This window comes from Alosa pseudoharengus, unplaced genomic scaffold (genome assembly GCF_046254945.1).
Source record: "Alosa pseudoharengus isolate Yale_2024_CS ecotype anadromous, Long Island Sound unplaced genomic scaffold, YU_APseudo_1.1 YU_APseudo_1.1_scf_13, whole genome shotgun sequence".
Classification (NCBI taxonomy): domain Eukaryota; kingdom Metazoa; phylum Chordata; class Actinopteri; order Clupeiformes; family Clupeidae; genus Alosa; species Alosa pseudoharengus.
In genome coordinates this window covers 4,167,014-4,188,297 of record NW_027468598.1, presented here as the reverse complement: position 1 = coordinate 4,188,297, position 21,284 = coordinate 4,167,014, and the positions used below count along the sequence as shown (strand labels likewise).

Below are 21,284 nucleotides of genomic sequence, written 5' to 3'. Positions count from 1 at the left end.
TGCTGCTGTTTGAGGGTTCAAGTCCGGGCGAGTGCCAGGCTGAGCTGTGCAAGTCAACACAAGGCATTGTAGCCATGACCCGGATCAGGAGTGAGGTTAACACATTAATACATAATTTGTGTTTAAAGGGGAGGTGGAGGCTACATGTGTACCATAAGTAGCAGAAGTAGCGTTACCACAAATCTTTGGGCCATTCGCTCAATTTAGCACAACCTTGCAGCGAGTGCATCGCATGCCCTATCTGTAAGCCCCCATGGGAGATCGGAACGCAATTGGAGCGGAACAGAGCGGCCGCTCCGGCCTCTAAATTAAAAAGTGCTCCGCGCTCCAACAAAATTCCATCCACTCCGCTCCGCTCACTAGCTCTGGCACCTATTAGCTTCCATGCATCCTTTTGTGTTTTTATGACGTCATCACATAGATGTCTCAGAGAGTATTTCAAAGTATTTTTCAAATATAAAAAAAATGATGGAATTTAATGCACACCAATAACAAAGTATTTTGATTAAAAAGTAATTTTCTTCAACCCAATAAAATATAAATGACAAAATAGTATTTTGCATTTCAATTGCATATCTTAAATACATGTATCAGAAATACTGCCCATCCCTGCCATCAGCATTGACACATTCCGATGCAGAAGAGATATGGGTGAAGTTGTAGAGCAGAAGGATACCCCGTCATTATCATTAATTTACTGGTGATATCCATATCTATTACCTAAGCTACAAAATGATTCAGACACTTTTAATATACTTTTGCCTGAAGCTCATTGGCCATGCCACTAATCTAATTCCAGACCACAATTAGGATTGACATTGTGGGTTTGGCAGATGTAGTCTTTGTTGCACATAGAGTTCTTTATAATACAAGCACGAGCATTAGTTATTATTTTTAAAATAATAAACATTTAGTAGTTGTTAGCCTGTAAGATTGAAATCATAATGTACGGATGGAATAGGAGGAATCAATAAACTATTCCACATGCCGGATTTGGGTGCTGAGTAAATACTTATATGTGCTTTATAAAGTAAAGATATAGTATAATGAAGTAAAGTAAAGTATAGTATAATGAAGTATCAATCAATCAAGCAACCAACCTACCACACAGTTTTGGCCCTTCGACATGAACAGCCTTTCCCTTATATCTGACTGGCATAACACTGGTTTTTATTCCGGGGAACTGGCCTTACAATTTTTGTCTATTAATTAATCAAAAAGTACAATTATTAGGTTGAACAGTATGCGAAAGAGATCTTATTTTGAGCAAACTTAACACCATCAAAAGTAACCAAACTCTCCCTGTTTCTGCTCCCACATCCATAACTCATAATAATTTTTCGCTTTCAGCTTTCAATAAATGATTATTAATCAATGATGATGATGATAGTAATACATCTCACCAGCAATATAAGCACAACTATCAGACTATGTGAATTTAGTCTCAGAGACTGCTCTGAAGCCAACAACAGAATTTAGGTTTTCAATTTTTCAGGATTTCTCCTTTCTTGAGTGCTCCCCAATTGAAAGGACTTATTTAGCTCACCTTGTTGCAGTGTTTTTTAAAGAGCTGGTGTGCGAGGCTGAGAGAGGGGAGCACTGACAAGTAGGTAGGACTGGGCTGGGAACAGGAGCAAAACAGCCATCCATTAGTCATACATCACTAACAGCCATCCATCAGTCATACATCACTAACAGCCATCCATCAGTCATACATCACTAACAGGACCCATTCATAATGTACACTAGAATTACAATTTGCAATACAATCAGGTTTGTGAAACAAAGGTAGATATTACACATTCCTTGTACGTATGAGTCATCGGTGCTGGTAATGTAGTATAGATTAAGAGGGCTTGGTTTACCTCTGCAGGCACAGTCTCATCAGAGCTGGGCTTTTCCACAGGACTGTAAATACATCAAATTAGCACTGCTGTTTAATGTCATTCTACCTTTTAACGGTTAAACCAGCATTGACCATCAATAGAAAGACCGCAACAGTTAAACCACCAGTGGAATGACTCAAACATCTGATTTGGTCTCACACATTATTCCACTCTTGTTTCCTTATTATTTCCTGAAAATGTGTAAATTTCCTGAATCCTCCTGATTCTATTGCTGTATCTGTAAAGACAAACATGGATTATTTCCACTGTTCACAAAAGCTGCTTTTGAGGGACTTACTCAGCCCCATTGCACTTCTCGGTCAGGACCCGCAGAAGGAACTCTCCCTCCTGATGTTTCTGGGAGGTGGAGGGGATGATGATGTAATGGCCTGGGGCCAAGCAACCACGAATCACCACCTCTCTGCAGGGTAGGTAGCTGGGAGTGCAATCCACTGGCTCCAGTTGAGATAGCTCCAAGGAGGAGAGGTAGCGGTTCTTTGAATTAGCCTAAGAATGAGATACACAACTTAGTCGGTCATCAATTGACACCCGAATTATGTGAAAGATAGGTAAAGTCATCCACATAGCAGTGATAGGCAGTGAGAGTGAATGATCTCACCCAAGGAAGTGATGTGGTCAAGTGAAGCTAGTTGTTGATTTGAAAAGAAGAAAGGCACCTTGTAGATGTGCAGGCCGATGGAGAGATGGACTCCTTTCTGTCTCTGGTGCTTCTGCATGAGGGCAACCAGGAAGGAACAGCTGAGCTCTGGGTCCTCAGGGTCATCATCCTGCTCCAGCAGAGTCAGGTGGAACTGGGGGTTCTGCCAATACCTCTCTGGAGACATTTGCAAACACATGCAAACACACACAAGACAAGCATACACATATACACACATTACTACACACATTCACAGTAAAACATATAGACTGTGATATGTTCTCTATCCATTTCATTAGTCAGCATGAATCCATTGTGTGTATGTGTTTATTTGATCGTAACTGTATAATTGATCCCTGGAAGTGGTACAACTCCAAATTTCGTAGCTTGAATGCCCATCGACTGAATCAAAACATGGATCAAGCTTCATTCATAAAAGGAACCTTGACCCAGCTACTACTGCACATTTTATTAGACAAATAAGGCCAAATATTATACCCATATTACAAGGATACAAGGAAGTTTATTGTCACATGCATATAGTTACTGGAAGTAAGAAATGCAGTGAAATTAAGTATGGTGTCAGCCTATTTGTGCATTTATGGGGGGGGGGGGGGGGGGGGGGTAAAAAGTGCAGTAGAAGAGGGGTTTAGTAGATTAAGTGGCAAGGGCTGCATAAGAAAGTTGGGGGAGGATTGCGATTGGGGGGGGGCACCAACAAGGAGCACCCAAGAGCAACAGGGGCAAGGAAAAACTCCCTTACCAAGGAAGAAACCTTGGGCATATCCACGGCTCAAGGGGCTAACCCAACTGCCAAGGGTCTTGGTGTGTGTGTTGGGGGGATGACAGGGGAGATGGGATAGTGTGCTGTGTATGTGGGGAGAGGGCAGTGTGCAATATGTGTGTTGGAGAAGCTTCCTCATGAGACAATGTGCTGTGTATTGGGGGGGCGGGGGCAGTGTGCTGTAAGTATGTTGGGGATGTGTGTTGGAGAAGCTTCCTGATGAAATAATGTGCTGTGTATGTAGGGGAGAGGGGGGGGGCAGTGTACTGCAAGTATGATGTATGTGAGTGATGACAGTGAAGATGTGTGTGTGGGCGGGAGGGGAGTGGAGCAGTGACTGTGTGTGTGTGTGTGTAGTGTGTGTGTGGGTAGGTGGGGGCAGTATGCTGTAAGTATGTAGAGGATGTGTGTTGGAGAAGATCCTGAAGACAATGTGCTGTGTATGTAGGGGGGGGGGGGGGCAGTGTGCTGTAAGTATGTTGGGGATGTGTGTTGGAGAAGCTTCCTGATGAAATAATGTGCTGTGTATGTAGGGGAGAGGGGGGGGCAGTGTACTGCAAGTATGATGTATGTGAGTGATGACAGTGAAGATGTGTGTGTGGGCAGGAGGGGAGTGAAGCAGTGACTGTGTGTGTGTGTGTGTGTAGTGTGTGTGTGGGTAGGTGGGGGCAGTATGCTGTAAGTAAGTAGAGGATGTGTGTTGGAGAAGATCCTGAAGACAATGTGCTGTGTATGTAGGGAGGGGGGGGGCAGTGTGCAGCAAGTATGTAGAGGAGGCTTACTGTAGCAAGCAGTGTGCTGTATGTATGTGAGGTGATGACAGTGATGATGTAAGAGTGTGTGTTTTTTTGTGTGTGTGTGTTGGGGATGGGGGTGGGGGGGGGGGGGACAGAAAGGCTAGGCAATCAAGGACATGGGTAGATAGATGGAGGAGAAATCAAAAATAATAAATAAAAGTTCTATAGAGATGTGCAAAAGTTGGAGAAAGTCAGATATGTGTGTGTGTGTGTGTGTGTGTTTTGACGTGTGATGAATAAGAAAAGAAATAAAAGGTCTGCAGCATAGGGAGAGGGATGTAAAAGTGCTAAAAGTCATGTAGGTGTGTGTGTGTGTGTGGGGGGGGGGGGGAGGGGGGTCATGAGTGCTGAGGAGTGGATGAGTGCAAAGTCAGTATAGTGTGAGTTCAGAGTTGGGAAATGTTTGAGAGTGCTGAGGAGTGAATGTGTGCAAAGTCAGTATAGTGTGAGTTCAGAGTTCGGATGGCCTGGGGATAAAAACTTCTCCTGAGTCTCTCAGTTCTGGCTTTGTGACTACATAGGCGTCTTCTTGATTTCAGCGGTAGGAATAATCCATTGTTAGGATGAGAAGAGTCCTTCAGAATCTTTTGGGCTCTTAGGAGTACTCTTCTGGAATAGATTTCTTGTAGAGCAGGGAGTTGAGTTCTTATAGTACGTTCAGCTGAGCGCACTACTCTCTGCAGAGTACTACAATCTCTAACTGTGGAGTTCCCATACCAGGTGATGATGCTACCAGTTAGAACACTCTCAACCGCTGAAGTGTAGAAGGCCTTCATGATGGATGTAGAAACTTTGAATTTCCTTAGCTGACGAAGGAAGTAGAGTCGTTGTCTGGACTTCTTCAGAACATGCTGAGTGTTAACAGTCCATGTTAAGTCTTCAGTAATGTGGACACCAAGGTATTTAAAACTTGTCACTCTCTCTACAGGTTGCCCGCTGATCATTAGTGGGGTGTAACTGTAGTTCTGCTGCTTCCTTCTGTAATCCACTACCATTTCCTTGGTTTTATTGATATTCAGTGTCAAGCTGTTAGATTGACACCACTGTGCCACCTCATCAACCTGATCCAAGTAGAGCTGTTCATTGTTGTTACTAATCAGGCCCAAGATCACTGTGTCATCTGCAAACTTGATGATGGAGGTATGACTACTGTTGGCTTTGCAGTCATGTGTGTAGATGTTGTACAGCAGTGGACTCAAAACACAGCCTTGGGGAGCACCAGTGCTGATGGTTAATGAGTCAGATGTCAGACCCCCCACTCTAACCACTTGTGAACGGTTGGTGAGGAAGTCAAATATCCAGTGGCACAGGGTGGTGTTCAGTCCTAAGGCCTTCATCTTTGTGACCAAGGTGAGAGGTACTATCGTGTTGAATGCTGAAAGTCAATGAACAGCATCCTCACATAATTCCCATTCCTCTCCTCCAGGTGAGTTAAGGTGGTGTGCATGAGGTTTGAGATGGCATCCTCTGTAGACCTGTTGGCTCTGTAAGCAAATTGGAGGGGGTCGAAGGAGGCAGGGAGGGATGAGCAGATAATGTTTTTCACAAGCTTCTCAAAACACTTCATCACTGTAGACGTCAGGGCTACTGGGCGGTAGTCATTCAGACATGATGGACTTTTGTTTTTCGGTACTGGAACAATAACAGACTGCTTGAGGCAAGTAGGAACTGTCTCTTGAGTCAATGATGTGTTAAAGATATAAGTGAACACAGGAGCTAACTGAGCAGCGCAGGATTTCAAAATCCTGTTAGAAATTCCATCCGGTCCAGCAGCTTTTCTACAATTAACCCTCCTAAAGGCATTGCTCACATCGACCTCAGAGACACAGAAAGGTGCATCCTCATTTGCTTCACATGCTGCAGCTAGTGCAAGATAGTCTGTGTTTTTCATGTCAAAGCGAGCATAAAAAGCATTAAGTTCATCAGGGAGGTCTTTACTCACATTCATCATAGGAGGGGACTTTCTTTCAAAGCCAGTGATGGTTCGGAGTCGATTGGTAATCTTCAGCAAAAGAATCTAAGGAACAAATCCACCCCACGTACCGTGTCCTGGGGAGGAGGTGCTAACCATGAGTGGTATTTACAACACTTGTATTGTGTACCCATCAGTCGGAAGATACAGGAGTATCACTAGCACAACATTCCAATTCAGGGGTCAAGTTATTGTTATTTCAAAACTATTGATATTGTAGCTTATTTGACTGGTTCATACACCCACTGGTACGTTTCCTACACTTCAAATTTTGTGCAGTTTTGATAGTCACAGAAAACTGGGGGTCCAGTGCGGCAGGTGAGCGACAGATTAAAACGAAAAACAATGGTTCTGTGTCATTCTTGTGGGGCTACATGCCCACCAAGTTTCATGCAGCCCGGTTCAGTGTCCTGGGAATTGTTGACACAAAATACTGGGGGGGGAATTCGGAAGAAAAAAAACCTGACTAAACCTTTATGACCGTCTGAATATTTTGTTTGCCCAATAATGACTATTTTAACTTGCATAAATCCTTCTTTATCGTAACATATTGATGTACTACTGTAGGTGCAACACCCAACCGTGTAGACACTAATTACCGGTACCATTAACAATAGCGGCAGGTTCAAACACACCTGGCTCCACCGGCAATAAACAAGCCGAACGTGCAAAGAGCCTATTTCACAATAAAGACAAATCGCCTTTCACTAGATACAACTGTAAATGTGTGTCGACATGGTGCAGCAGGCTAATCAGTTAATACCTCCTTTGTAAGGACCACCAGCAGATTTATAATCCACCCATTTTCCATGATACATTGTGCCATGCCAGGGCCGCTGGGCAGAGCTCAATGTGTCATCACTCAAGTGACAAATCTCCATCATATCAAAGTTTTGACGGAAGTCTGACAAGGACATCCTAAGAGAAGGAGGGAGAGAGAGAGAGAAAGAGAGCAAAATATGTTTAAATCCCCTTTATTGAAACATCATATGGACAAAGGACCCCCAAAAAGGCTACTATGTGCCATACTACACCCATATAATGGCACATAAACACATATCACAAGTAAACAAAAGATTACTAGGGTCATTCCGAGTCAAAACAGATAGGGTTGCTGCTTCACCATTTCAGATTTTGTTTAAAACCAAGGCCTGTAAAATATTTCTCTTCAAATGTCTTCATATTTTTTCAAACCTTAATATTCTCTTAGTTTTAAAGCTTGAAAGATACAATACCTGGGAAGCTACATTTGGCCATTAATATGTTGGCATTTAGTGTAGAAAGTACCGATTACACTTTACTTGGAGGTATCTACATAAGAGTGACATGACACTGTTCATGAACATGTCATAAACATTATAAACAAGTCATAAACGTTTGATATAACGGTTCTGTCAAGTGTCATTCGTTTTTTTGTCATGACAAGAACCGTTAGGGTTAGTGTTAGGGTTATGACATGTAAGTGTTAGGGTTACCAAATGAAAAAAAGAAGAGGTGGAACCATGCAATTAACTAAGTGTTTTTATCTATGAATTAACATGGTACAACATTGGTAGTTCATGTTCATATGTAGTGACATTGCCACAAATATTGGCACAAGTATTCGACAAAAGCGTCTGCCAAATCCCATAACCATAACCATAAGTATTGTATTAGCAAACAAAGTACAGTACAAACCTTTGTACAAACCAGTACAAACCAAATGTTCCAGTCATACTGAGACAATGTCTGTCTTCCATGATGCTATAGAGTTTGGACAAGCTGGGAATAATACTATGTACAGTTTTAATTAATTAATTAATTAATTACACAACAGATTGTCCTGCAAGTCTACTGCCATACTTCCAATGCCATTAATTGCCTTTCCATTGGACCAGCAATTGGTCTCCTTTGCTCAGTGGTATTATTGTTAAGGTCACTAAATGAAGTGAACCTATGTTACCTGGTCCCTATGCTCCAAAGGCCTTATATTCATAAGGCACTATGTTCCCAGTGTCCTATGTATCCTGGAACCTATGCTCATTCGGGTACCTATGTGCTTTATAAAGCTGGAGGACCCTGGAAACATACAATGCTTAACCTGGGGAACACAGGACACCTGTCCATGATCCCATCACATATAAACCTGAGGAGCATAGGAGCCTGCTCTGACCTCAGTTATTGGCCTAATCTAGTGTCAGAGGGGTGTGATGTCCACTATATTGCTAAATTTGATTAATTTTACCACTGGATTAAGTAAGGTTCTAAATGCATATACAACAGCATTACCATATGAGCCTGTCTGGCATCAAACACACAAGTGGAGAGGTGTGTTTTGGTGAGTGCTGTTAAACATATTTTCATCACAGCATGCAACTAAGTAACTTGCCATCTTCATAAGGCCCTATATTCCCATGGTCCTATCCTGGAACCTATGCTCATTCGGGTACCTATTATGTGCTTTATAAAGCTGGAGGACCCTGGAAACACACAATGCTTGACCTGGGGAACACAGGACCCCTGTCCATGATCCCATCACATATAAACCTGAGGAGCATAGGAGCCTGCTCTGGCCTCAGTTATTGGCCTAATCTAGTGTCAGAGGGGTGTGATATCCACTATATTGCTAAATTTGATAAATTTTACCACTGAATTAAGTAAGGTTCTACATGCATAATAGGAAACATTCTGCAATTTGGACATACAATAGTGTGAGAGCAGATTCTTGAGACACTTGATCTTTATTTTTGATCACATGAAGCTTTGCTTCTGGTTCGTCTGACTGGTCCCTGTGGCAGAGGCCCTTTACTGTACATAAGTGGAGGGGTATTGTTGGGAAAAGGGGTGGGGAATACATTTTCTGGTAAGGTTGTTCATATCTACTGCAAGTCTCTGCATAAATTCAGCCAATATGCCTTCAACAGGCTGACTGGCAAGTTGATTATACCCCCACCACCTTGTTTATATGTGACATTATGTAATATAATAGTCATAATTATAATGATTTACTGTTTTTGAGGTGAATGAAAGGTAAAATCTGGGCAGTCAGTTAGATCTGATATGTGCAAGAAGTGACTGAAAGTGAAATTAAAATACAGCATAGAAAATCAGCTATTACAATAGCTATGTATAATAGTGTGGTATAATGGATTTTCTATGTAAAAATTGGCACACTTAGAATATAATAGAGAATTTCAGAGGCCATGTTGAGAAATGCCATGTGATACAAATTTAAAAGTAAAGAACAGACCTGGGACAATGTCCCCATATCATCTCTGAATGGAATTTAGTGGAAATTAGATGATTGTACAATGAAATGTGGGAAAATCCCTAAAATCGGACTATGTTGTTTCCCAACGGTCACAATTGTGACCGTCATCATGTTCACTCATGCTATGAGAACGATGAACAAAGTTCATATATTTCAATTGCATCCCTCCATACTAGACACCTTAAAGACGATGTGTACCAAAAATCTTTGTCCTATGTTTACATAAACATACTTTTCTAAGCTTTAGTTTGGGAGCTTTTGGGTGGACATTTTCTGGTCAGGGTGCAACCAAAACATAAGCAGCTCTGGCCATGTAACAAATTACACTACACATTTGGCACTGCACATATTTAACTGAGACCCTTTCAGGTTTCTATTTTTGGGAGAAATGTATTGATAATTCATCCAGTAACAGTTTTAAAGGCACAAGAGCAAGATTTTTTTGTACGGTCATAATTGTGACTGTTGGGATTAAACGGGTTAATGCTAACCGGGAGCTAGTTCCGATGTACGCGGGCGGAGGAGGGCGTTAGATCTCGCTCACAACCAGTCACAACCTAACGTGATGGTCTTTTTCACGTGTGATTCACGCGTGATTTCAGTGGTCTATAAACGTAAATCGTTTGCAAGGTTCAGCCTCTTTTTAACACGACTTAACTTTGGTTTGACTGTGCTGAGAGTTTGTTGGCTGTTATTGAGATATTTGAAAAAGAAAGAAATCGCCGACAAAGACACTAAAGACATGACGAGGCGAGATTTTTTTTTTCACGAAAAACAGATAATGATAAGCAGACTAGGAATCAGAAGCAGAGTCATATTGAGTCGATAGCTTTTTGCATGACCTTGATCAGAACAGTAACATTTTCAGAATGTATTAACAACCTATCAAACATGACGATTTCATGCAGGGTTAGTGCCACCTCCGTAGACAGGCTCTGGTGCCACGAACTCCATTTCGGTGAAGACAAGCTATGAAACATTGCCGTTGCTATGCAACCTTGACTCGGGGAGTCGCGGCGTATGAAGCGTGCGTTAGCTTACTGCTTCTTACTGATATATTTCTACTTTAACGGCACCGACAATCAAAAAATCCAGTGGAAACTAGATGGCAGAAGTGTGTAGGCCAATCGGCCCACCATTTTTTTCTACTTCGCCACCTACAGATGTTTGACAGGTATGATATTTCAAAACACCATGTTATTTCCCATAGACATTCGACGCCCGGAAGTTGGGTGGACACGGCTGTTTCAGAGGCGGGACTTATTCCGGAGAGGTCTATGGGACAGTAGAAAGGCCCGGACGCTGAGATTCTGTACGTCACAGAGGTTGGACTCTTTTTGATTGACAGCATATGTCGCGATCTGAGAGGAAGTGTTTCAAGTAAGTTCAGGGAATGCGTTAACTTTAGTGTTGGAAGGTGAAGTCGAGAGGCAAGGCAAGTTGCAACTCAAATTCTCATAATTTGTCTTTGTATAGCATACTGTAAATAAAACCGTAATGTGGAGTTACAGAGTTTGTGACTTGCTTTTGTTTCAGTTGTGTATTTAGGCAAAGTTAGATAGCTTGCTATATAACGGTGTAGCCTGGCTAAAAGCCCACCAGGGGAGATTAAAAATGAAACAGCAAGGCAGATGAATACAGAATAGTCACAGAGAAAAAACTTTGAAAAGTAGGCTACCCTATTTAAACTCCCCCCAAACTGCCATGTCTCAGAACTCTATACTGTTTGGTCTATTCTGGGTTTTGGAATATTTTTTACCCTCAAAGAATAATATAGCACATTAATAATATTAATTTATTAATTGACCATTTTTTATCGGAGCTTCCCCTATACCAAAGAGCAGCAACCGCCACTGATTTACGATTAAGCACGGAAGTGTATTCACACACGATAGTTGTGTTTAAATAACATCATTTTGGAAGGTAGTGCCTAGAAATTGCAAAGAGGAGACATTATCTGAATTTTCTGGGCCTAAAATAGAGAAATGTGTTTAGTGCTTTATAAATCAATTTGTGTAGTGTTTTGCAAAAAGTGAGGCTGATATAGTTGCAAATCTGGGCTGATGTTTTTCTACTTGAGTGTAAGGTTTCACTGACTGTAAGATATTTTTGATTTTAGTGTTAGTTAGTTTAGTTAGCAATTTTAAAAAAACTCTAAGATACTGTATAAATGCTCAAACTCGCCCATGGCTTCCCGGTTAAGAACAAAAAAACATTGGAGTCTACCTTTTCGGTTTGTGACCTAAACATTATGTAGACAAGGCAAAAACCCTTCATATGAGAACCCTGAATATGCTTTATGCTTTACTATAAGAAAGCCAAAATAAAGTTCACAATAAAAGTTCAAAATAAAACCGCTTGCTTTTTACTTTTACTTCAAATACTTAAGTACATTAAATATCAGAAAATTACTTTTGATACCTAAGTACAGTATATATCAGATACTTTAAGACTTTTACTTAAGTAATATTCTAAAAGGTAACTTTCACTTCTACCAAAGTCTTTTTTTAGTACGATACTTGTACTTTTACTCAAGTATTGCTTTCTAGTACTTTATACAACACTGCTTTTAGCTATGCACACCAAATTTGGTAGGTGTGTAACTCCCCAAGATGAACAAGTTTCATGTACATTGCATTAACCGCACCCAACAGGAAGTGAGATATTTGGGATTTTGTGTTGTGACACCTGATCAATTTCAACATACTTCTCCTAGACGATTCATCCGATTTATGTCAAATATGGTAGGCTATACGTACATCATGACAAGATGTTGCTGATTGTAAGTTGAAAAGCTTTTTTAATATGTTGTAATATGTGAAAATAGTGAATTGAAATGAATTTGCATACCTCGCCGGATAAACAAGAAATGTATGATACATTTAGCATGCATTGCTTGACATGGCTCAAACCTCACAGGTTAGTAATTGGTATGGTAATGATGATATTCACATTCCCTCAAAGCCTATTTGGCGTAGCGCCAAACACAGCTACGGGGGTGTATAATGAATGCTTAGAATGTAAAATATGTAGAATATTTGGGGACAATGTGCACTATGGCTCCAGGCATCCTAAAGTGCTTGGAGGAGAATGCTAAGCCCCTGCTCTGCATTTGTCACTTGCAGTGTCATTTTCCCACGTACTGAAGCTTTCATTGTGGCCAGGTTCAGTATCCCGTGTTTTCTGGCAGGTTTGTAACTTGGTCTTTTGTCAACTTTGGCTTTTGCAGTAGGCTAAGTGATGACATGGACTGACTCAAACATTTCTCCATGTTTATCAGCTTGCTATCTGACAAATAAACCAAGATAAGCAGCAGTTGGATAAACTGGTTCTTCATGAACTGAGTGACCACATGGGCTTGAGCCTGGCATTGCCGCTTGCGGCTATATTCACCTCTGATTCTTGATTCAACTAAGGCCTTTTACTTACTTACTCAGTCCTCTTTTGCTTCGATCGGAGCATAGATTAGATTAGATTAAATTCAACTTTATTGTCATTGAGCAGAGTACAAGTACAAAGACAACGAAATGCAGTTGGCATCTAACAAAGAAGTTCCTAAGAAATACGACAGTTCTTAAGAAAATATTGGAGAATAGCATTTAAGAACATTCTTAAGGACTTCTTATTTTTTTCCTTAGGAATCTACTTAAGATTTATCTTAAGATTTTTTTCGTGAATACGGCCCCAGAAGTGCAAATCAAGCAGAAAAGTGCAATGTGATATACAAAGTATAGACAGTTGGTGCATAGACAGGACAATTAAAGTACAGTGTAGACAGTAGTATACAGTTGGTTTACATAAGGTGGTTTAGAGTAATAAATATAAATATAAATATGTGTAAATAACAATGTATGAACAACATGTAAGAAAGTTTAATCTATAAAGCTGCTGACTACTTTCTAGTCAGCCATCATTCAGTCTGTCATCTGCACCTCCATCACTGTCTGGTTTGGGTCAGCCACCAAACAGGACAGGGCCAGACTGCAACGGACCATTACGGCTGCAAAGAGGATAATTGGAGCTGACCTTCCCTCCATTCAGGACCTGTATCAGTCCAGGGTCACTCTCTGTCTTTGACTGCCTGCTTCACCTCTCCTCAGGATATACCTATGTCTGACTGGGGCTCTTCTCCAGGTCAGGTCTGGTCATCCTCTTTTCATCTTTCCCTGGGGGTTCCAAGTTATAGGCCTGATTTGCAATGTGTGTCTGTTCATTGCGTAGGTCATGACCAATCCACTTCCATTTTTTATTTTTGAATGGTGTTGATGATGGGCTGCTGACTAGTCCTCTGTCAGAGCTCCGGGTTTGAGATTTGCTTTGGCCACCTGCAACTTCCATACTGATTTCAGGTCAACATGCTTTCAGCGTGGCATGCTTTGGTGATTCAGGCTCACATCTAATCTGTCCTTCCTGTTTGTTGATGACACTGCCCATGTATGTGAAATGGTCAACCTCTTCAGTGGCCTATGCATTGATGTTGACTGTAATTTCTTGGGTGGAATTCACCCACAGACTCTTGGCCTTGGTGGTGTTGATGTCCCGTCCTGTAGTCCTTGTAACAATGTGGTCTGTCTGTCTGCCTACCTGGATGTGTTGATATGCGACAAGATCACAATGCCATCAGTAAAGTCTGGATCCTCTTATTTCTGGGTCGTTGTCCACTGTATAACCCTTGGCTGCTGTCCTCATCACTCACTCGATCACTAGTAGGAAGGTAATCAGGAATAGGAGGCAGCTGTGCCTTACTCCAGTGTTGATACTGAAGAGTTTCGACAGATCGGCATTGTGGATGACCCTGCAACTGGTGTGTTCATAGAGGTTCTTCATCACCTTATACATACTGACGCAATGTGCCCCTCCTCTTTCAATCTATTTCCTCTTCCTGGTGGACCTCACTTGCCCATCAAACATGTAAGCATGTGGAAAGCCCTTTCTTGTGCCAGAGCACTTGATTCCAAAGATGAGCATTGTCTTTGAAAAGGAAAATGAATACTACGAAATAATCATGCTATGTGAATAGGCTAAACATTCACACATTAACAAGAAATAGCAACAGAAGAAACAACCGTTTTGACGTGATGTCTAAATGCCTATGCCCTGTGTTACCCAGATATCAACTAAATTTTGCATGTGAACCAGGTAGAACCGGGCCAGCTCTCTTGTAATACTACTTTGTATCATGGGTGTGGCGTTGTATTACATGTCGCAAATGCAATGGTGCATTCAACACAACTTCACACATAGCACCTTTAAAGTTTGATATGGCAGGGTACATCGGGAAAGAAAACAGCTTTTAAAACGGTGCCCCCTAAAATGCACAAAGCAGTACAGCAACAAAGTTACACTATGTGCTACTGTCATGGTTAAAAAGCTCCAACAACGAATGTTTTTCCTGAATAAAACTGATGACTGACTTTGAAAGTATACAACTTTTTAAGATAAACTACTAATTATAAAACAGTGTATAACATCCTAATTTAGAACATACTAACCAGAATTCTCCATCCTCCTTCTTTACCCTCTCAATGCGTTGCTGTTCCTGTGCTAGAACGTTACTCCACTCCTGCCTGTCTCACAAATCATAGACACACAGAGATCACACATGACCATCATAGACAAGCCTTAGGAAAGGGACTGGGTCAAGCTCAGATTTAGCCATACCCTTTGATGTCGCTCCAGGGCCCCTCCCACTCTGCCCTCCCCCATGGGTTGTGTAGACGCACCAGCTCCACAGGGCCTGACTTTGTTTCAATCTGATGGAAAAGAATGAAATAGAATGGCAGAGGATTTAATTAATTGATGTGAGAGAAAATGTCACAGGGATGTCTGTCACATGCCGATTTATAGTCTACAATGATTCTACCTTTTCCATGCTTGTGACAGAGTAAGCATGTCGGAACATGATTCCCAACAAGTTTTTCTTCTCCATTGGACCCTGTAATGTGCAGTCATTAGCCAGGTGGTTATTGTGTTTAAATCGGTAACACCATCAGGTAAAATTATCACTACTTCCCATCAGGTAAAATTTAACTTTGCTATTTGGATTGTTAACACACCTGGGAGTTTGCACAGTTGATTAGAGTTCCTTTTGCCAAAAGGGGCTTCAAGAAACCTCCCAGATTGATTGGCAGATTTGCCACTTTAAAAACCTCAGTTATCCCCCCTGTCATGTCTACCATGGCCTCATGGGGGAAACCCATGTTGAGGGCCCGGTAGCCCCCCTTTAATCTGCAAGGGGTAGAGGGAAAAGCATCAAAGCATTTTAATAAAATGTTTAAATCCCTAAAAATAACCCTTCATAGTCACTTAATAACAGAAGTGTTATGTAATAAACATTTATGACTTGTTTATGACACGTTCATGACAGTGTCATTTCACTCTTATGTCGACACTGTCAAGTAAAGTGTAACCAAAGTAGCTTTATAATCTATTGTGCACGACAAACTGTAATGGCTTATACATCATACCGCTTTATGAGTTTAATTATCACCATGTATAAATTGTTAAAGGCTCTGTGAATGCTTTCTAACCCTTTATAAATGTGTTTATAATTCTTTATGGCTACTAAGTTCACAGAAAGTGTTAGCTGATGAGTTGCTTAAAAAGACAGCTTCATATACCCACAGGAGCTAATGGAAGCTATATGTAGCGGTAAACTGTCAGCTAGTAAGACAGAAAACCAAAAGTATCAGCTAGACTACAGCATCAAGACAGAGAGATAATCATGCAGTCACACAAACAAACTTGACAAAGGAGATGACAAGACAAAACAAAATGTCCTGACTTGGCATAAGCCTTTTCCAGCAGGGGGCTCCAGAATTCGTTCCTCTGAGATGAGCGCAGGTAGATCAGCTTTCCATCCTTAGTAGGAAGCAGATCGTCAATCTTCACATCCTTCCACTCACCATACTGCCAGAACTATTGAGAAGAAGGAGGAAAAGAGAGCAGATTGCAAGCATGTGTTACGTAAGTTAGAGTCATATAAACCATCTCTGGTGTATAAACACTAAACTAAACAATACTTTTGAGAGCATGTAGACTAAATTATGACTTAATTTACATTTCCCAGGCCACTGGGCAAGCTGCCAATGCAAACAACAAGCTGAGCTCATCTAGCACATTGATCAATAAACCACTCCTGTTTGTATTTGATATGTTTTACTTCATGTCTTTTAAAGTTAGGTGTAGCTTTGTGAATTCATGAAAGTCAGTGGAATTCTGAATATGTTCAAGTATTCCAGAACATAATCACATCTTTTCTAAAAGTGTATGTAAGCTTATCCCACACTTACAATCCTTCCTACAAGACTGAAAGCCATGATGACTATCCATCTCATTTCACTCTATCACAGCTATAGCAATGGTAACTAGTAGGCTAATGGTTTCACTTATTTATTGAGACGTGAGAGCGTCTATCTAGTGCTACACTTAGAACTTTAACCACTACAGAGATTAGATTGGCGCCAGTGTGTCAGTAAAAAGCATTTTTTTACCCGAAAGTGGAAGCTGCCGTTGTAACCCTCCTGAAAGCTTTGAGCCATTGGCATAACCTGCTTTAGAAGGGAGTGGTGCAGGGAAAGAGAGGCAACTGCTGCCAGTAACCAGCAATCATCTGTATGTAATATGAAGGAGTGGGGAACAACGTTACAAGATTATACAAACTAGGAAAACTTCACAACACAGAGAACATTAACTAACTTTTTACTTTTCACAGGCAAGGACAATTTGGCAGTGTCAAAGGGAGCAAAAAGTTGCAGCAGTACTGTTAGTAGTGCACTACCATCATCCCTTTTGTCTTTGTAGCGATGAAAAGACCATAAGTCAGATAGGCAAACAACAACAAAAGACAAGCTAAAAACTCACTTACTTAGATTCCCCTGGCAAACATCCATACGTGTAGCCCCATCCACAATGAATTGTGGAAATGGACAGATCTCCTGTTAGGTAAACACATGTATCCTCTAAAATGATCACATTTGCATTTTTCAAGTAGCCTATTCTATATTTTAATTATTTAATAAAATAAAATAATTCAATTTCACACAAGAAGCAGCAGCACAGTGGGGGAGAAATGTAGACTTAGCCCTACATGGGTTCACATGAGCATTATAGCCTAGGCTACTGCAAGGCCCAGGGCCAGATCTCCCTATACACACACTAGGCAAGTTGCGTAGGGCCCCGCAAGTTAATGAAGAACCATACACAGCCACAACAGCCTGGCACCTCCTCCTCACACTGTTGTGGGATGGCCATGAGTCCAGAATCTGAAAACATCACTGAACATAACGTTCCTCCACATGTTCAGGTTCCAGTGCACATGTTGCCAACACCAGTGCAAACGGGCCTGACGGTGAAGGGCAGTCATGGCAAGACTCCTGGCTGCCCTATGAGACCGGAGATTGGCTGTGTGCAGTCTGTTCCGGATTGTCTGGGCAGAGAGCTGTCAGCCATATTGTCCTGCAAACCTTGACTGAAATTTACATTTTTCATGGGCACAACCCACATACTCAGCGCTACTGCTTATCCCACAAGTGCATTCTCCTTACAAATGGGGCACTATTTGAAAGGGTACTAAACAGGCTTTCCAACAGTATAGGCCTATGATGTATTGCTACTAGAACAACCAGATATGTATAGCAACTTCAAGCATCAAAAGCAAGCAGCCAAGACCCTAAAACTGGGCATTTATAGCTGTAAAGGTGATTCACACAATTATTTTTCTTTCCCCTAGCCTTGTTGTTGGGGCAGCCATGGCTCACTGGTTAGCACTCTGGACTTGCAAAAGGAGGGTTGCCGGTTCGAGCCCTGACCTGAGTGGGCCATGACTGAAGTGCACTTGAGCAAGGCACCTAACCCCTCACTGCTCCTCGAGCGCCGCTGTTGTAGCAGGCAGCTCACTGCGCCGGGATTAATGTGTGCTTCACCTCACTGTGTATTCACTGTGTGCTGTGTGTGTGTTTCACTAATTTACGGATTGGGTTAAATGCAGAGACCAAATTTCCCTCACAGGATCAAAAGAGTATATATACTTACTTAGTAGGGGAGACCGGGGTTGGTTGTCACAATTTTTACTCATGCATGAATTGCTCATCTTTAAAAAATCTTTCAGCAGTAATTCCTACATGAAATGAAAGTTTGGGGTCTTGGCTTTAAATGTGTATAATTTTTACTTTTAGAATGTATTGTAACAGGGAGCAATTAACCATCAAAGACACTCTGACACAATGTGACAATCAACCCCATCACGGGGTTGGTTGTCACAGGGTATGGGGTTGGTTGTCCCTATAGAGTTTCAATGGGATTTCAGTGATAAAATGGGATCTTAAAAAATGATGTGTAACTTTTTAGTTTTTTAAGCTAGAAACTGCCAATAAGTTTTCATATGAATAGCACCCCTATGATAGTTGTCATCAATGTCCCTTATGTTTAAACAATGGGATTAAAGGAGATGATCAGTTACTTGAATTGTCTACTGTGTTGAAAAAATTAAATTAAATAATTTTCAGTGCTAAAACCTCTTTATTATCATGGAAGTTGCCTAACAGCAAACAAAAACAAACAGACCAACCTACAATATTTTTAACAATCTACTGAACTAAAGTAGGAAACCCTGCGCAGGACAGGCTGTGCTTCATTCAGTCACAAGAATCACAGTTGTGACAGATGTATACCCCTGGATTGCCAGGGGTACAACCTTTGTGGGCCCACATTTGGCAGCGAACACATCTGAGCCATACTTCACATGTGACAACCATCCCCAACTGACCTCTTGACAAAGATGTTAACCTAGCTGCCACATGGCTTTAACTTGATAGCTAAAATATGACTCAAAATAAAGCTACTACCTTTGGCTTTTTAATGAGTGTTTTGTTTTTGAATTAGTAATATCCTACAAGCTCTCAATACAAAAACAACACCAACATGAAAATTTACTGACACATGAAATTTAAAAATGGTCTCCTCACCTCAATGTTGTGTGTCTGCTCACCAAAATACCTAGTGCAAATGAGTAAGCTATCAAAGGGTAACAGTTTGATATCAAAATTTTACCACAGCGCCACCTAGTGTGCCTGGAATAAGCAATGTGACAACCAACCCGTGAGACAACCAGCCCCGGTCTCCCCTACTTATACTTTATATTTGGTAACATTAGTAGACATGGGGTGGGATGATTGTATTCGGAGCACTGGGGCAGGTGCAACTGTAAAAAAAAATTGTTAGGCTACATTTTTGGCCCTCAGAGTTCAGGTAGGAGGGCCCATAGCAGGATGCTGCTTACATCAGGGCCCCATGGAGGTCTTTATCCTATCAGTTTAAAAGATTGGCACTTGATCCTTTGATTTCAACCACTGAATTTGCCATTAAAAGTAGAACGTTTGAGTTGCACGCAGCTCTCAATGTCCTTCCCAATATTTAATCATTTAATTCGGCGCATCCATCCATTCACCATGTAGACATAGGCAACGCCGTAGCCTATCTAGGCGCAGGCTACACTCTGGTAACTTTGGCCTTACCTTTGGACGCTTCCATTCTATGACGTGCTGCAGCTGGACATCACCCGCAGGGAACAAGCGGTCCACGAACAGCCCGTCGGTCAATGTAAAACTGCTGATCTTATTACTGAGATAGGTAGAAGGACTCCACAATGTTGGACTGCCAAGTGGTTCCGGCCCTCCGTCTGGTGATTGCGTTGTTGAAGTTTCCTTAGTGTCGGACATCTCACCACTAGAGAACGAGTGTTCCAGTACAACTTACCGAGCTCTCTAATGTAACCTTGGTTGGAGGGGATTTTCAGCGGCTTTGACTGCACCTCAATGGAACTAAACACGACGACCAGGTCGACTTATTCGTGGGAAATGCTAGAGAAGACGTCCTACTTTCTACCTTTATAACCACACCCATCAAAGTGCACAGCCTTCAAACACACCAAGCCATGCCCATGTCACCTCACAGGGTTTACATGGAACCTTGCACTCTCCACAAAAGTGGACTAGGATTGGCCTACAATCTGTTTTCCGTAAACGCAATTTAATCAGCTGAAGCATTGCCTAAAGAGAATGTTGAGACTAGGCGATACACACAGACAATTCAGCACAGATAGTAAAACGGTATCGATGATGATCTGAAGCAGTGAGATATTTTACGGTTTTTATGAGGCCTAGGCGCTGTGTTCGGCCGTATTGTGCGTACGATCAGGATAACACAGGCTACATCAACTGCATACCAGTTGGTTATTTACAATGTTCTGTAAACACTTAATTTTAGTAAACAATTCCTTTCTTTTACTGTCTGATTGCTGGTTATGAGCACACGATAGCTAATTCACCAACTCAAGACCACGGACTCAAGGACATTGTAGATACACGTTTTTGTAAACAATGAAAACAGAAAGAATGGAGGCAGCAAAGCTAGTTATTTAAGATGGGCAAGAACAAGGTAGGCAGGTGAGCTTGTCAAAACGAGCTGGAGCACTGAATGAATGCATAGGCTACTGATAAAGTTCACGCGCTGTTTAAAGCCATACAACGGTAAACTCGAACAAAACTAAAGGTAACTTTAGCCTTTATATGGCTGTATAAAGTTGTCCGAATTATTGGTTGTTGTTAGGCGTGTACAATGTTGTTGTAAATATATTGCATCATGTTAGTAGCCTAGAGATCTAGCAGATGGGTGTGCGCGCCCTTGTGGCCTCTTGCTGTGTTTGGCTACTTTCTCGAAGATATTTTGTTTACGGAAATGCATGCGTGGTCGCACAACTGTCCTGTATGCTCAATATAAAACATGAATAGGTATATCCTAATCGTGTCTCTGTTATTCATTAGCATTCTTTGCATTTTTTGCCTCAAGGCCTCAACAAGCACAGGCAGCCACATCATTCCAGAGCAATTCAACATGCAGAACCAAAGAACCAGTTGAAATGAGGGTTTACTTTGGGGG

General features: G+C 41.5%; 1 protein-coding gene across 2 annotated transcripts in view; it reads right to left on the bottom strand.

Moving 5' to 3' along the window:
• The window catches only part of LOC143121484 (calpain-1 catalytic subunit), a 30,531-nt gene extending 10,285 nt beyond the window's left edge, over window positions 1-20,246 (bottom strand). For both annotated transcript variants that reach the window (XM_076281850.1, XM_076281851.1), the window contains exons 1-13: window positions 19,862-20,246; window positions 17,215-17,284; window positions 16,841-16,959; window positions 16,132-16,265; window positions 15,404-15,575; window positions 15,211-15,282; window positions 15,009-15,100; window positions 14,840-14,914; window positions 6,861-7,015; window positions 2,564-2,721; window positions 2,185-2,393; window positions 1,866-1,908; window positions 1,547-1,621 (exon numbers count right to left, since the gene is read on the bottom strand). In XM_076281850.1, coding sequence (XP_076137965.1) covers window positions 1,547-1,621; window positions 1,866-1,908; window positions 2,185-2,393; window positions 2,564-2,721; window positions 6,861-7,015; window positions 14,840-14,914; window positions 15,009-15,100; window positions 15,211-15,282; window positions 15,404-15,575; window positions 16,132-16,265; window positions 16,841-16,959; window positions 17,215-17,284; window positions 19,862-20,065 — 1,578 coding nt within the window. In that variant the 5' untranslated portion in view covers window positions 20,066-20,246. The remainder of the gene's footprint in view (window positions 1-1,546; window positions 1,622-1,865; window positions 1,909-2,184; window positions 2,394-2,563; window positions 2,722-6,860; window positions 7,016-14,839; window positions 14,915-15,008; window positions 15,101-15,210; window positions 15,283-15,403; window positions 15,576-16,131; window positions 16,266-16,840; window positions 16,960-17,214; window positions 17,285-19,861) is intronic.
• Window positions 20,247-21,284: the final 1,038 nt, after the last annotated feature.